Below are 18,140 nucleotides of genomic sequence, written 5' to 3'. Positions count from 1 at the left end.
CTGCGTGGCATGACAAACAGCCAGGTCCACGCTCTAATTCTGAACACATTGATTGCCAAGATCGAATTAATGCGCTCTTTCAAATCCATCACTTGATTGCCTAGATCGAATTAATGCGTTCTTACATTTTTTGGGGAAAATTCCACAAGGGGCGACCTTACACAGCTTTGGAATGATCGATCGTCTCTCAGAGAAGAAAAATGTGGACGTGACGTCATTCCAAAAAACGTCACTTCCACCCACCCCAATGATGGGATTTTCAGAAAAACGTCTGTAACTCAGTTTCTTTTTTTTCCATTGAAAACCACCCGTTTTCAGCGGACCACGCTTTTCGCGGTTGGAAACTTGTCGTTCCCATGGATACACAGATCCTTCTGCCTAGTCACAGGAACGTTTTCTTACACAACGTTTTTTTACACAATGTCGGCTCCACGGCGTTTCAAATATCATCGAAATTAGGTAATTGTACGTCGGCACGGGGATAGAAAACTATGTTTAAAACCTTGGCAATCAATGTGTTAAAATAATGCATAATTCTATTACTATACCACCTCCGGGGGGTGGTTTGCCCAAAGCTCCGGTTGATTCCCAAATCACACATCAGTAACATACTGACCGTTCAGTAAAAAACTGACACACAGGCCAACATTCACTGTAGGTACAGATAAAGCTTAAAAATAAAACCATGTATGCATGTATGATACCTATGTTATATTGGTATCAGCCACTAAATATCCAATTTGTTTGTTTGTTGTTTCTCTGAACAGCTACAGAGGTATGACACAAAATGATCTACCCGATCATAACAGCTATGGCGGTACGATGCAAAATGACCTGCGCCAGAATGCCGTAAGATTACCTACCCAATCAGAGTTCCTCTAGAGTTGCGTATAAGGCCAAAGAGCACCAGAAGACAGATGAGAACGTCGAATAGCAGCAGACCCAGGTACCCCAGCCACCTGGAAATACACAGCAACATACAGTAAAACACATCTAATGCATCTTCTTAATCATGTTTTAGATTGTGTTTATAAGACCGTTTCAATAAAAAGAGTATCTATCTATAAATGCACAGGATCGTGTGTGTGTGTGTGTGTGGGTGTGGGTGTGTGTGTGTGTGTGTGTGTGTGTGTGTGTGTGTGTGTGTGTGTGTGTGTGTGTGTGTGTGTGTGTGTGTGTGTGTGTGTGTGTGTGTGTGTGTGTGTGTGTGTGTGTGTGTGTGTGTGTGTGTGTGTCTCCTCCACCCAAGCGATGGACTTCAATCTTGGCGTGTGTACGGTTGCGTGGGGAAGTTGGCCGGATCAGCAGTTGTCCAGAAATCTATCTATTAATGCACAAAGTCTCTGTCTGTGTGTCTCTCAGTGTCTGTGTGTCTCTCAGTGTCTGTGTTTCTCATAATTATCTCGAGAACCGTCCGACTTCAAACTTGGACAGTTTTCCCCCGCCTCTCATGTGGATGTTCCTCTGTGTGGACTGTGCCCTACATGTGTTTTTTTTTGTTGATGCACCTTATGTCTAACCATGCACATACCTGCCGCTATGTGGACCTACCAATGTTTTACCACTTTCACACCTTATGCTTAATCTTATGTACATACTGTATCTGCTGGTCTTATGCTATGCATATACTGAATATCGTTGCTGTCGGGCAGAAACCACCTAACTCAATTTTTTGACGCTTTTGCATTTTTTTTCCCATAAATCAATGCTATTGAACACCCTTTTTGTCTGTGTGTTGGTAAAACAAATATTGAACCACAACTTTCTGCTAAATCAGCTAACTCCAGCAAAGGGGGGTGGAGTTAGCTGGTTTTGCTGACTCCAGGCTCCACCCCCTTTTGACCTCCAACCTCATTGTGAGCATGGAGGTCCATTCAGCTGTTCTTATCAATGATGAACAAAACCTCCTAACTCCACTTTTTTTTTTTTTTTTTTTGAAAAATGAACATTTTGGAGTTAGCTGGTTTCTGCCCGACAGCAGAGATATGTAGATATCTCAATCTTTTTATGTTCTCTTTGACATGCTTATTTGTTAGACCCCCCCTGCCTTTCCTCTCCCTTGTGTTGAAGACCAGGACATTTTATTGCTTTAAGGCCAAATCGTACAATGAAAATACGTTTCAGACGCGATGAGTAGATTTACGTACCGGTACCAGTCGAAGGTCTCCGTCTTGCGCGCCAGGTCCTCCAGGGAGATGTCGGTGTTGGACCAGAAGGGGACGTCCACCATCAGCCTGACCAGCTCGTCCAGCTGTCCCTGCAGCTTCTGGACGATGGACACGTAGTCCGTCTGCTCCTGGTACACCGTCTCCAGCTGCACCAGGCCCTCCTCCACCGTCTGGTTCAAGGCCAGGGCGCTGTCTGACACCTGCACCGCAACAGACACACGCACGCACACACACACACAAACACACACACGCACACACACTGCTATCAGCGCTCTGCAAAAACACACACTGATAAGAACCTAACTGTTACTGTGTAAGAACACGTGTGCAACGGCTGGGCCCTGCACACCCATGAACACACTCGGAGATCAACATAAACACACATAAACACATGTACACACACACACACACACACACACACACACACACACACACACACACACACACACACACGTGCACACAAAGACACTCAGATAAACATACACATACATAAACACACACACACACGTGCACACAAAAACACTCACAGACACACTAACGTTCACTGCATGGTTTTTCCCGTCTTTAGTTACAAGTTATTTTCCACAGTGTGAGAAATGTGTGGTTCAGAATCTCTTGTCCACAGTCTAGGGTCATGCGGTGCTGACAGAGTGACTGACAGAGTGAAACGTGTCACATCGTGATTGTACGCCACAATAGGCTCTATGCACAGCAGCCATATTGGGAATGAATTGGGCCCCTTCCTTACCTCCTTCACAGATGTCACCAATAATACTAATTAAGGCTCTGTTCCATTTAGTGTGGCATAGTGGTTGTCTAATTTTAAAAGGCCCCCATAACTCTGAGTGTACAAATGGAACCTAAATGGTGTTTCTAGTGAGCCAACATGCACAATATCAGCACCCTGCCCAGAATGGAACAGAGCCTTCATTAGCATCATTGGTAACACCTGTGAAGGAAGTAAGAAGAGGCCCAATTTCTTTCCAATATGGCTGCTGTGCATAGAGCCTATTGTGATGTTGTGTGACTATTCTAACATCCAGTCTGTTGTTACCATAACTATAGGATTACCTTGCTGTTCACGTTCTGCACCAGGCAGGATGATTGTACAGGGTGTATACGTTTGTATACTTTATACATATTTGTTTGAAGGTGTCTTTATGGTGAAGTTATATTCTTCTGTACCTATTGCACTTCTTTGCCCTGTATCTGTAACTTTTACTGCTGTGCTGTCCCTGGTGCCTGAATTCCCCCCGCGATCAATAGAGGTATCTATCTATGTATGTTGATAGAGAATTTATGTTTTATTATTATAAAAAAGAATCTGCTTCTTGAGTATTTGACTAATCGAACACGTAATCGATATATGGCATAATGTCTCATTGCAGCCCTGGTCCAGTCAGTGTGCAGAGTGTATTTGTTCGGTTTATTGCATGTGACTCACCAGTTTCTCCACTCCGGCCACGGTGCGGTTGGCGTGACGGAGGGAATACGCCAGCCGATTGGCTCCGTCACTTGACTCTCCGTTGCCGTAGAAACCTACAGCGATACCAGCGCTGGAAGAGACAGGAAACAGGAAGCAGAGTTACCTCATTGGCTTTATGAACTGAACAGGGATGAGATAGAATACATTCACCAACATTTAGGATTTATTATGGTTGGTCACGCACACACGGACGTGTGCACAGTGCACACACGCACACTGAGCAAAACAAAACTGCAGCATTGGTACCCCGACTTGCTGAGTGCAGTTCCCTTGCTAACCAGCAGGAGGCAGAGTGGTGACTTCTTCCAGTCCTTTGTTATGGTGTTACCCCCTGGGCCTCCAGCAAACACAGAACTACCAGGAATGATTCACACACATGCACACACACACAAACGCGAGCGCGTGCGCACACACATGCACACTGACCGAACGATAATTGGGTCGACAGACCGCACATAATTTTATCCTTCTGCAGCTCTGCACATGCGTGTGTGCGCGCACACACGCACACACACACACACACACACACACACACACACACACACACACACACACACACACACACACACACACACACACACACACACACACACACGTTGAGGATATTTGAGGTCCCTGGCCCCGCACCCTTTCACCTAACTCTGGACCCACATTCACACCATAACACCCCCAACAACTAACTCGACAGGCTGTTTACCCCCCCCCCATCCCCATTTTCTCACACTCATCATGTCCCCCATTCTTGTATCCCCCCCTGACCCTCCTCCCTCATTTATGTGTGTGCGTGTGTGTGTGTGTGTGGGCATGCATTTGGGCCATACTTATGTGGGTTGTGTGTGCGTGCATTTGTGTTGTGAGTGTGTGCACGGCTGCCTGTGTCATCTTTATACTGACGGCGTCTTTGTGTGTGTGTGTGTGTGTGTGTGTGTGTGTGTGTGTGTGTGTGTGTGTGTGTGTGTGTGTGTGTGTGTGTGTGTGTGTGTGTGTGTGTGTGTGTGTACTGCTAACAGCTTTGAATGCCTTGTATTACAAGGCAAATTTATAGACGTCATTACAGCACAATTCATTCTGGCCCATTAGCTTGAGTAAGCTGTTCAAGTGCTGGCTCTTAGCAAGTACGAGTGTGTGTGCGTGTGTGCGTGCGTGCGTGCGTGCGTGCGTGCGTGCGTGCGTGCGTGCGTGCGTGTGTGCTTGTGTGTGTGTGTGTGTGTGCGCGCACATGTGCGTGTGTGTGTGTGTGTGTGTGTGTGTGTGTGTGTGTGTGTGTGTGTGTGTGTGTGTGTGTGTGTGTGTAGCCCCTTTTACACAGCCTGTTCAAACCATGGTTCCTGTATAAAAGGTACGGACACTGAATGGGGGTCACGGTTTTGTCACCGCTGAGCTGACGGTGGAGGAAGTCACAGAGCAGAATCAAAGTGTGTATAAAAGAAAGGCAGGGTGGGACAGAGGTGTGACATCTAAGGTCCGCGGCCCGCGCAACCTTTCTGCCTCCAAACCGCTCCCTGCTTCACGTCAACTAGAGATGATCAAATCACACTACTCCTTCAATGTATTTCTGATGGTCTTTTGGGGGCGGGGATCAAACACTAATATCTGGTGTGTCAAAATATGATTTTGCAGTCATTAAAGGTAGGGGTGGTGGTGGTGGTCACGGCTGCACAAACTATTCTGAGATTACGGAAGAGCACATCCTCTCCGGATCCCAAAAAATGGATTGAAGATATCAGGTGGAAACTGTCTAAAAGTATCAAAAGTAGCCGATCTACGAGCTCAAAACACGTCACCACGTTTCGAGCTTGTGGATCTGCTACTTTTGATGCTTTTATGTGACCCTGTAGTATGATCAAGTAGGGCGTTAACTTACGAAAAACACACAAAGTTAGAGTATGGAGATAGGGGTTTTCTGCCCGACAGCAACGATATGGTAGAAATAGTGTTGTACAAACGGATGTTAGCAAGACTGAATAATAATGACAGGGGAAAAGTTTAACCACTTAAACCCCAGCATTGATATTGTGGGGAAAGCTTTCGCTGAAAATAGCAGATCGACAAGATCACAATGCGACGCAGCGCGTCAATAACAGCTTCCCCCACAATAACAGAAAAGACACTAGTATTGTGCCCTGAGGGACTCCGGTTACCCATATGGGGTTTATTAATGGGCATTGGATCGCTTTTTTGCAGGACACAGTGATGATGATGGGGTCTGGCTGTGACTAGATGTTCTGTTCTGTGATATTATATTACTTGTTTACTGATTACATGTATGTACCATGTGCCAGATGATATTTTGTTCTTGTGCTGTCTTTAATTACATTTAAAAATGTTATCGCACAAACCCGTTGGCTGCACAACTCCACCAATTTGTGACACACACACACACACACACACACACACACACACACACACACACACACACACACACACACACACACACACACACACACACTCAGATAGAGTGAATGAGAGACAGAAAGGCAAACACAGACTGAGAGAGAGACAGAGAGAGACAGAGGCAGAGACAGAGGAAGACAGAGACCGAGACAGAGAGGGAGAACGAGCACAGCACAATTGTCTGGCACTGAAAATAGCTGATGTATAGACGTGCACAATGCATCGTGCTGCGTCACGTCGCAAGCTTGTAAATCAGCTATTTTCGTCTATCGGCTACGAACGATCTGATAAGACACCCCCCCCCCCACTATTATGCTTGAACTGCATCTACCTAAAATCTGCTGTATATAGAATATACTGTGAAGTTGTGTGCACAAAGTTAGGTGGCAGCTACTGGGAAAAGAATGCTGTTGGTGTATACAATATACCAAGATTATATGCACATGTACTTTTGATTATGCTCTATGTTATTCTCTCGTTGCTCTTTTTTGCACTCTCTTTCTTTTCTTTAAATCTTTTTTTTACGATTTCTACCATTATTCCGTTATTATCTATGCTGCTGCATCGTCTGAAGGAACCCAAAACAACTTAAGTTTTACTCTTATGTACCTGTACACAAGATGTAACAATAATAGTAAGTACAACCTTGAACCTCTATTTTCGGTGCCAGACACAATGTGCAACTATGCATAAATCAGGCTTTACAGTGCCGCCAACAACAACGCATTTAAACCAATTACCCTAAATGAATAGGCACAGCCCATAAACGTCTGTATGTTGTGAAAGAAATGGGTTGAGATGTTGTAAATGTACAGTCCATTATCCTACAGTCATCTTGTTGTGTGAGAGGGAGAGAGAACGAGCGAACGAGAGAAAAGGAGAGAGAGAAATCATGTCATGAAGTGAGTTAGGTGACTTTAGAATGATCTTTTCAACAACTGTGTGCGTTGTAAAACTTGTGTATGCTTTTCTTACTTGTAAAAACAGCCGTTATGCTTCAAGTTCAATTTCTGTCTGTGCTCAATGCTCATGCATAAGTATGCATTTAATCTGACGTTTACTATGGACATAAAACTGCAAGCTTAAGGGATGGAGCCATTAGAGAAAATGCTCTATTGTGTGTTAATGTATCCCTGTATACTGCTTAATCCTACTGTCTATCCCTCTGTCCATCCAATTGTCAGCTTTCTCTGAATCTCTCTCTCTCACTTCTATCACTACCAAGCTTTGGTACCAAGCATCAGCAGCACGACACATTGTGAACTTGTAGATTGGCTATTTTCACTATTTGTGATTTTTTTTTTGCAAACATATGGACTTTTAAAAAACATGTTCTGAAAATCTTTTGAAAAAAATGAAAAATAGTCCTCGTCTTGTCGTTCTCCACTCCTTCTCTTCTCCTTAATGCCGTTGTTTCCTCCTCTCTCTCTCGCTCTCTCTCTCTCTCTGTGTTAGTACCTGCTGTTTCAACCACTTCATCCTCTCACAGCTTAAAGGAGGCAGCACGTTCAAAGGTCACATGAGTGAGAGCTAATGGTGGATGGCTTGACCCAGATACAATAGCTCTTTATATAGGCTATACGTTCTCTCTCTCTGTGTGTGTGTGTGTGTGTGTGTGTGTGTGTGTGTGTGTGTGTGTGTGTGTGTGTGTGTGTGTGTGTGTGTGTGTGTGTGTGTGTGCGTGCGTGAGACAAAGTGTGTGTGTGTAACTGTAATGCTGATGCAAAACTAAGTGTACTTATGGCTTCACACACACACACACACACACACACACACACACACACACACACACACACACACACACACACACACACACACACACTGAGAGATAAAGTGAATGAGAGAAAGAGAGAGAGAGAGAGAGAGAGAGAGAGAGAGAGAGAGAGAGAGAGAGAGAGAGAGAGACAAAGAGCGAGACAGCAGTGCATGGCAACTGTGTGTGTGTGTGTGTGTGTGTGTGTGTGTGTGTGTGTGTGTGTGTGTGTGTGTGTGGTGTGTGTGTGTGTGTGTGTGTGTGTGTGTGTGTGTGTGTGTGTGTGTGTGTGTGTGTGTGTGTGTGTGACGTTAATTCACAGTGATGCCCCTCATATGGAGTCAGGACCCGGTTCTGCTCCAGTCCACAGTCTACTGCGCAGTCAGCAGCTCACAACACCAAGACCACATGAAAACTCACTATGAATGAATGCCGTGCTGGAGTGACTCTCAAGCCTTTCCATGTCAAGTTTACGATGCATTATAGGGGCACAGACCCCCCCCCCCATAACTCTGAGAGTGTGCAAATGGAACCAAATGGACCCGTAATTTGGTTCCATTTGCACACTCTCAGAGTTACCAGTCATTCACTCAATAGACAGAGTTACTGCACACTCTCACACAGTTACTTACTCCACACTCTCAGAGTTAACAGTCTTTTAGCTGGGGGGGCCCCCATGGCCACCACAAGGACCTCTGGGAGTCCCCGGACCGCACTTTGAGAACCACCGTTGTTGCCAGACCCGAAAAGGGCCTCGTTATTCGTTAAGCTCACGTGACGCTCCGACTGGCCAAGTGAGGAGTGAACATATTCATCGGATCTGGAGGTTGTGAATTATTGATGACGTCTAAACCAAATGCCAGCCTTTGATCCATGTATTAATTATCCATGTCTGTAAACACGGCAGCACCGAGATATCAGTCCGCTTGTCAGCCAACAGCACGTTGAACCTGTCATTAAAAATACGATTCATGTTCCTTTCCTCCTGTCCTACCTGTACTGATCGATTACTTCAAACCTTTGCCTTGATTAGAAGATTAACGAATGATTATTTAAAAAATAGTGAATATAGCAGCTCTATTACAAGCTGTCACATCGCGACGGCTTGCGAGCTTGTAGATCTGCTACAAGTGAGACTTTCGTGTCGACTTGTTGAAAAACTTGCTTCAAATTTTTTTCGATTAACCTACAAGAGCTAGATTTAGTTGTTTATGGGTTCTAAATGTCGGTTGGGACATATTTATGGGTAATTGCCTAGCCCGCGGCACCCTAAGGCGCCTTTGTGCCAGTCCAGGTGTGCTGCAGGAATAACTTGATATTTGGAATTTGCCAATATCACTTCATTGGCAAATAACATTATTTTTAGCAGTTTAAGTGTCAAGTAATTTTTTATCAGTTCTAACCGAAACAGAATCTCTCAAGTTTTCCTTGCAACATATCTCTGAGGAAAAATGTGCACATTTATGTACCCCCCTGAATCTATGCTTTCAACTGTGCGCATAGCTCCATTTGAATGTTGTGGTCACCATCATCATCTTAATACAGTAATAACAATAGTAATAATAATTTATGATACAAATAGGTAGTGGAGCCTATCATACTTTTTATACTTAATGTGGTAAGTGGTAAAATATGCCATGAATATAAGGTGGTAGAGTGAAAGGTAAGGGGTGCCATGGATTAAAAAAGTATGGCGCCCCCCAAACATGTCATACCCACTGCCCTAGAGCATTGGTTCTCACCCAGAGGTCCTTGGGGGTGGGGTTTGGGGTACCAGGGGGTCCCCAGGAAAGTTATTAAAGCGTCACAGTCATTTTACTCCTTTATCCATATTTTACACTTTGGCTATTCAAAAATAGCAGATATACAAGCTCATAGCGCTGCACAGGGTCTATGAACTTGTAGATCTGCTATTTTTGAAAATGTGTGCAAATCTTTGAATATACATTTTCTTAAGCAGACGTTTGTAACTCAAATCTTTGCTTCTGGGGGTCCCTGGAATAAAACATTTTGAGATGGGGGTGCACGGCCAAATACATATCATTTTGGGGGTCCTTGACATGTTTGAGAACCACTGCCAGAGCTATTTGTTGGTGTGAATACCTATTCCTCTTCTTCATCCTGTTATATCAAGAAGTTGGCTGAAGATGCACATGTTTCTATACTGTAGATATATACACATATATCTAGTAGCTTGAACCCTAGAGTCCCCCTATTCTACGACAAATATTTGGTGAAAATAGCAGATCTAATTGTGGCGACGCGTTGGTGACATTATTTAGTGTACAGTGGAAACAGAAGGGGGCCTAGTATAGAGCCCTGGGGCTCTATCCTAGTACTGTCACGGTCCGCTCCTCGGGCCGTGGACTTTGATGTTATTATTTAGACCGCCATTGCCCTTATATGGTCGTGGACACTTTAGGCCTGTCCTGTAAGCCTGTCACGGTCCGCTCCTCGGGCCGCACACTCTGACTTTATTATTTAGACCTTCCTGCCCTTATAAGGTCTTGGACTTATTAGGCCTTTGTTCTGTTCTGTATGTAGTCTTGTTATTCTGTTACTCTGTTGTTGTTGCCCGGCTGATGTTCTGTACCTTTATTTTGTAGTCTTGTTTCCTGCTGTGCCTAGTTACTGTTACCTGTCTTGTCTCACCTCCCTGTTGATTAGTCATGTTCTCCTCCTGTGTCCTCTTAGTCCCTCAGCCTATCCCAGTGTTGATTGTCTGTTGAGTTCACCTGTGTCTTATTAGTTCCCTGTCTATTTAAGCCCTGTGTTTGCCCTATGTGCTTGCTTGTTCATTGTATTCCATGCAGTGGCGGAGCGTCCGGGGAGGAAAGGGAGGCGGCCGCCTCCCGGCCCGCGACCCTGGAGGGCCCCGACCCGGTCGCCGCGACCGGGCCGGGGCCGCGACCTCTCCGCGGCGCCTCTCCGCCTCTCATTTAATTAAAGCATTATTATCATCATTAAAATAATATTGAAATGTTATGTTGCGTGTTGTTGGTTTATTTTCACTCACAGTGATGCAAATATACAAAATTATCTTATCTTATATCTCCAAATGTATTTTGGTTAAAATCGTCATCAACATCTGCCAAAAAAGACGCATTGACACCCGTGACCTATACGTCATCATCAGTCACTTGTCAACACAAGCCAGGACAGGTAGCCTTCAAACCCTAAAACCGAAATAAAGTGACAAAAAGCCCCCCAAAAGGTGACCCGACCCGACCCAAACCCACAAAATTTTCCGCGCGCTTCGCGCGCGGGATGTGCGCTGCGCGCGCGTGCGTGGTGGCACGGGGGGGGCCTGATCACTGTGCTCTGCCTCCCGGCCCGGCTTTCAGTTGTTCCGCCACTGATTCCATGTTGCGTGTTGTAACATCGTGAGTTCAGTCCCTTGTTTGTATTAATACCTTTTGAGTTAATAAACCCGTTAAACGGACCAGTTCTGCCTCTGTCTCTCCTGCACTTGGCCCTACAATCTGCCCTGACTCGAACCGTGACAAGTACATAGGATTTAAGTGGTTAAGAAAAGGAGAGAGCGAAAAAAAAGAGCTTCTGCCACCATGTTGTCATTGACATGAGACATTTCACTCAAGAAGGAACACATCCAATCCCCCACGGGACTGAATCCCATCACCCCTTTCTCTCCAGTGCCTCACTTAACCCTTTAAGACCGGGAACACATCTGTGTCATTTTAAGATTTCTTTGGCTATTCAAAAATAGCAGATCTACAACCTCATCGGTGCCGCGCTGATGAGCTTGTAGATCTGCTATTTTTTGGAAAAATCGTGGAAATATATGTCTTTGAATATATATATATTTATTTTAAAGCGAGCATTAGTAACTCAAATCTTTGCTTCTGGGGGTTCTACAAACGTATACTAAATCCTTTTTGAAAAAACATATTTTGCTATAATTTATCAAAAATGGTATGTATTTGGCCGTGGACCCCCATCTAAAAATATGTTGTTTCACGGACACCCAGAAGTTGCAACAGAGTTTTAAAAAGAGTGGTTAAGAAAAGGAGAGAGAGAAAAAAAAATGTATATTCAACGATTTGCACACATTTTCACGATTTTTCAAAAATAGCAGATCTACAAGCTCATAGCGTGGTATGAGCTTGTAGATCTGCTTTTTTTGAATAGCCCAAAGACATTTTTGAATATCCAAAGTATAAAATATGGATAAAGGGGTTAAATGATTGGGACGCTTTATTAACTTTGCAGGGGACCCCCTGGTACCACTCCCAAGGACCCCTGGGGGCCCAGTCTCAGAGAGAGAAATCGTTATCAAATAGGGGGTCCGTGGCCTAATAATGCATCACAAACTGGGGGTGCTTGAAATGAAGAAAAAACAAAAACGTTTGAGAACCACTGCACACTAACGATGCAGCTGTGATAAAACGGCATCAAAGGTGCATGACATCATCACTGAGCAAATGCGATGATGTCACCATGCAGACACGCAGGGAGGCTCGCCGGGGAGTCTACTAATGTAAACAGTGAATAAGGGGCTGTGTGTGTGTGTGTGTGTGTGTGTGTGTGTGTGTGTGTGTGTGTGTGTGTGTGTGTGTGTGTGTGTGTGTGTGTGTGTGTGTGTGTGTGTGTGGGCATCAAATATTCACCATGAAATATTACAGTTAATCATGAAATATTTAAAGCTGCAAATACACACTGAGTCACACAGACACCCCCTGCACACGCACACACACAGACACACACACACACACACACACACACACACACACACACACACACACACACACACACACACACACACACACACACACACACACACACACACACACACACACACACACACGCACACACACACACACACACGCAGAGCCTCCTCCTGACTGTATAATTCATCTCTCGTCTCTTGCTTCAAATCTGCTTCTGTCTCCATGGCAACGTTTCTAGGCCAGAGAGAGAAGGAGGCAGAACTGAGACCAATAAAGAAATAAATATAAAAGGAGGAGGGGGGGGGGGGGGGCTTAGAGGAGGAAGAGGAGGCGGAGGAGGAGGAGGAGGAGGAGAGGGGGGAACGGCAATGTCAGAGTAGGGAACGTGTGTACAGTGTTAGCGAGCGTGAGATACGCATGTGTGTACTATATACTTGTGAGGGCCAAATGTACCCACCAGTACAGTAGAATATGGTCTCTGTCGGGTGGAAACCTCTTATGTGCAAAACTGTTACTTTGTTTCAGGATTCAAATTCAAAAGCATCAAAAGTATCAGATCTACAAGCTCGAAACGTGTCGTTTCGCGCCACGTTTCGAGCTTGTAGATCTGCTACTTTTGATGCTTCTGTGTGACGCTGTAGTATGATCAAGTAGGGCGTTAATTTACGGAAAAACACAAAAAGGTTTAAATATGGCGGTTTCTGCCCGACAGCAACGATATGAGAAATAGACATGGTTGTTTTCACGGTTAAAAGGGATTTTTAGAGTTATATAGGCTTACAATTAGGAAAAGACACTGGTTGGGTTAAGGGCTAGGATGAAACATATAGAATTAGAGGTTTGGTTTTGGGGTTTTGGGGTTTTGGGGCTGGACTGGAGTTATTACATTGTGCACCGAAAATAACCGCGTTGTGAGCTTGTAGATGTGCTATTTTCGGTTTTAGGCTTCAGGGTTAAAAATGGCACCATAAAAATGCTAAATGCCATTCATAAAATGAAATGTTGACGTCCTCACAGGTTTAGCGATACGACGAACCCGTGCGTGCATGTGTGTCGAGTACAGACAACCCAAAACACACCATCAGGCAGTAGTATCTGTGGTCAAACTCCCCTCAGTTGAGGTGAAGGACCTCAGAATGTTCACACAGCCTGCAGACTGTGGAGAAACGTTTCAAACTGCAACAACATGCGCCCCCCCCGCCCCCTCCTTCCCTCCACACACACACACAGACACACACACACACACACACACACACACACACACACACGCAACATGACGTGACTCGTTTGGTTCAATGACTGCAGCAGCTTTATAGTGGAATGAGAGCTCAGCCTGCACTCTCTTGTTTCAGACTTGTTTCAAAAATAAAAGCTGGGTCGCACGCCGCGGCCGCCGACGCTATACGTGTGACGTCGAGGAGAATGTGTTAACCCACTTATCTGGTAGTCTGGTACCCACGCAGATTTAGAACAAACATGGGAAAAGTCTCATTCTGCTACTGCTACCACCAAAATGTGGAATGCCCTGACGCCCTCCATTAAAGGATGTGTATCACTGGTTTCTTTCAAAACTGGCATCTATCAGGAGACCACAAGGGGAGGTTCCCCATCAAAAAGAGGTGTCATTCAATGCCGTCGTTTTTTCCTTTGTAGATTTGGTGTAGAAGGGAAAAAATGTCTAGAACCCTGGTGGAATGTGGTCAACTACTTATATAGGGGTTTAAGTTAAGCCCTATTTAAAAAAATAAAGAATTTTGTATTGTACGCTTTTGTAAAAAGAAAACGCTTTGAAAATATCCAATCTACTAGCTCGCGCTGCATTGTGGGCTACTTTTGAAATATTTTCAACCATTTTCCCCTAAACATGCCCAAAATAGGGATGCCAGGGTTAAAGTGGTTAATCATCAACCAAACAAATGGTCTGAAAAGAAGAAAAAAAAAAACACTTTGCTGCAGGGGGTGTTGGGGAGAGAGTGGGACACTGACTCATGCTCACATATTCACACACAATGGGTACTTATTGCGGCTGTATTTTAGGCACTTCAACAGAGCTAAACATGGAAGAAAGGCACTGTATGACACGCACACGCACAAGAATTCAGGTCCACTTCAATGTCCTTGCGTTTCACCATTTATTACGCCACAACGCGTTAAAATTACAACAGTTCCCCAGCAAACTATTATAACTAATGTGGATGTTACAGTGTTTTCAACAGATAATGTCACTCCCACGCTCACCTCCTCTCTCTGTCCAAATGCCCCACTCCTATGAACAGGTGAATGCCATGACTAATTAATAGCGCACCAGCTCCGGTGACCTGCACCCACCACCTAATGCCAGTGCAGTGCCCAAACTATCAATTAATGTGCACACATTCAAGTCAATAATAAAAACACGAGACTGTAAGTCACATAATGGCTCCCAGAGGTCCTGTAGGTACTGCGTTGAGATGCATTGTGAGCTTGTAGATCTGCTATTTTCAAAATATTTGCCTCATTCTTATATTTTTTGACAATTTGGCGAATGTTTGACCAGTTTTTATTGTAACTTCTTTTAGGTATTAAAAAGGTCTTAAAAGTCCTTAAATTGTCACTTCACTGTCATCTGGGGACCCCCCAAAAATCATGTGGAGACCCCCTGGGCCCTTAGGGCGTGACTTAGGGCGGGAAGTAACCAGTCGCTACTAGTTAATTTTGTAACTAGTGAGTTACTAAATTCTGTTGCACAACAACTATTTATGGCATAACTTTCTTAGAGTAATGTATAGTCACGTCATCCGAGATAATGTACACAGGAGTAAACGGAGAGATACAGCCTACTAAAACCACTAGTAATATGGCTCACTGCTTAATGACTGAACCCAAAGACAACACTGGAGCAATCGATTCACTTAAACGCTTTAATGAAGTGTAAACATTAAAAGTAGGGTAAGTGATTTTCTTTGGTTAGAATAAGTGTTAAATAGCTCTATATTCTGACAGTACTCATTGCTATTGAGTGTTTGTTTGTTCAGTAACAGGAATCTACATGTCTCTCCAGCTCTTTATTAAACAGAATATGCATTTTCAGGTCAGGATACTATTTTTATCCAATCAGGATAGAGATGAAGCAAGTGAAATTTGAAGTGATGACACAAAGAAATGAGCAGACAAAATTGGAACTGGAACACTATAAAATGAAGCTAGATAAATGGCTACTTTCTCTATTGGCTGAGAGTTTGTCAGCTGAAAATGAATGTTCTGTTTATTAAAGAGCTGAAGAGACAGGGAGACTCCTGTTACTGAACAAACACTCTATGGCAATGAGTATTATCAGAATATGGTACAGTGCTCCTTGACATGAAAAAGTTTGAGAACCCACTGCTTTATGGTACATATCGCATTGGGGCATGCATGCGTGAGGTTAGATTAAAATAATGTTATGGCAACATTAGCTTGCGGGTCGGCATGTTTACATCTCAATTACATTTCAAAGGACTGTTTTGTTTACACTGTGGATGGATTCCATTTTTGCCTTTGAAGAGAGATCGAATGAACAAGTACAACATTGTTGCTTCCTGGTGCCGTTATCAGCCATCAAGTTATTAAATAAAGCATGTCTAGATGAAAAACAGACAGCTAACATCGGCATCAACTTCATCCGTGGATCTATCATTCTCGTCTATGAAATCGTCTCCCAATGGGGAGGAACAAATCTGGCCCGTCAACGCTAATACAAGTGAACCAGCAACTGTGTATGTCAGATACTGTTTGTACATATTTTGTAATGCTGTTAATGCTGATTCAGTGCTATAGCCTTGATTCTGTGAAAGGAATGAAGACTTCAGACACATGGAATCATGTGTAAAACTCTCATTTCGATCAGTGGGAGACATCCAGACGTTGCGCATTATGATGCGAGTCAATGCATTGTAAGCTTATAAATCGTCTATTTTACGCACAACGCCATCGCAAGTATAAAATATGGGCTTAATCGTTTGCAGTCTGGAAATTAGAAAACACTAGACCATACCCGGTGAAGGGCGCAGGCGAAAGTAGTTGCAAACATGAGGTTATTATTTTCATAGACCTTGCTGCTTGTTTCCTGGCAACGTTAGCTCCCATTGTTTGACACATAAACGCTAATAATACGCTGAGATTTTATGAAATTGAGAAACGGGCTTCGCAGTTAAGTTCAGATGGTAATGGTCAATGGCTGTGTGCAAATTCAGAGCAATTGCTCCAGTGACTGAGGAGAACCGGGCAGCTTTCCATGACACCACGCACTACAGACAGACAGACAGACAGAGGTTTGTAGAATTATAGGAGGATAATCTAAGACAATGGTTTTCAAACTGCTGCGGGGTCCCCAGATGATTAGCTTAATGTGCAACATTGTTTTCTCACTCAACAGTAAACAAACCAACATACAGTATAAGTGTATACAGGGTATCTGCATATTTCTAAAGTTACAACTGAATGACTTTTAAGACCTTTTTAACACCAAATTGGCCAAACTGTCAAATATTATGTAAGAAAGAGGCACACATTGTGGAAAATAGCCGATCTGCTATCGCACAACGCCTCGCAGGGAACCCTTGATCTAAGACACGTTAAGACTTGTTCAGAAGCTGCAGACACCCGTTGTACACAGGACTAGACCAGTGGTTCTCAACCAGTGGTCCGGGGACCACCAGTGGTCCTTGAGGGGGTTCCGGGTGATCCCCAGCTAAATGATGGAGAGTTGGTAATCAAATAGACCCTTTTAGATCTATAACTCTTGAGAGTGTAAAATGAAACCAAATGGACCCTTACGGGACCCTTACGGGTCCATTTGGTCGTTGAGGGGGTTCCAGGTGGTCCCCTAGCTAAATGATGCAGAGTTGGTAACCAAATGGACCCTAATAGATCTATAACTCTTGTGAGCTACTCTTGTCTAGCGTTGTGAGCTATTTTCAGCATGCAACCACGTGTAAAATCAGCCATTACGATGCCATCAAGGCCCGCCAAAATACATTTTAGTCGACTAAATCAACTGCAGGTTTTGTCGACGATAATCTTATGATATTTAGTGGACTAAAACTAGACAAAAACTAAAACATTTCAGGTGACTAAAATATGACTAAAACTAAATGGGGTTCTATTCAAAAGACTTTTCTGTGCGGGACTCACCTGCAGACCAGCGTGGCGATGATGACGCACCAGGCGGTGCAGCAGCAGTCGGCGCTGGGCTGCTGGGAGTGTGCGCCGTGGGAGGAGTGAGACGAGTCGCCGGCCTTGCGCCGCCGGCAGCACAGCCAGAAGGAGTAGAAGAGGAGGAACAGGAGGTCCAGGCCCAGGCACACGAGCGCCACGGCGCCGAGCAACAACACCGACTGCAAGAGAAGGAGGAGGAGAAGAAGAGGAATTGAATACTTAGCCCATTAAGACCGGGAACGCATCATGTGTCATTTTTTGTATTTAATTGGGCTGTTCAAAAATAGCAGATATATCTAGATCTGCTATTTTTTTTAAAGATCTTGAAAATGTGTGCAAATCTTTGAATGTATGTATTTTTCAAAGCGAACATTTGTAACTCAAATCTTCAGGGGATTCTACAAATGTCTTCTAAATCCTAGCAACGAATGTTGCTGTAATATCAGTGGTTCTCAAACTTTTTCATGTCAAGGACC

General features: G+C 44.1%; 1 protein-coding gene across 2 annotated transcripts in view; it reads right to left on the bottom strand.

Annotated features, from left to right (window-relative positions):
* ttyh3b (tweety family member 3b) overlaps positions 1 to 18,140 on the bottom strand; it is a 49,050-nt gene that overhangs the window by 11,969 nt on the left and 18,941 nt on the right. For both annotated transcript variants that reach the window (XM_084042893.1, XM_084042892.1), the window contains exons 3-6: positions 17,641 to 17,843; positions 3,613 to 3,724; positions 2,148 to 2,368; positions 864 to 959 (exon numbers count right to left, since the gene is read on the bottom strand). In XM_084042893.1, coding sequence (XP_083899019.1) covers positions 864 to 959; positions 2,148 to 2,368; positions 3,613 to 3,724; positions 17,641 to 17,843 — 632 coding nt within the window. The remainder of the gene's footprint in view (positions 1 to 863; positions 960 to 2,147; positions 2,369 to 3,612; positions 3,725 to 17,640; positions 17,844 to 18,140) is intronic.

This window comes from Gymnoscopelus microlampas (genome assembly GCF_963454915.1).
Source record: "Gymnoscopelus microlampas genome assembly, chromosome: 2".
NCBI lineage: Eukaryota > Metazoa > Chordata > Actinopteri > Myctophiformes > Myctophidae > Gymnoscopelus > Gymnoscopelus microlampas.
The sequence above is the reverse complement of the archived record's forward strand: the minus strand, read 5'-3'. Positions and strand labels throughout refer to the sequence as shown.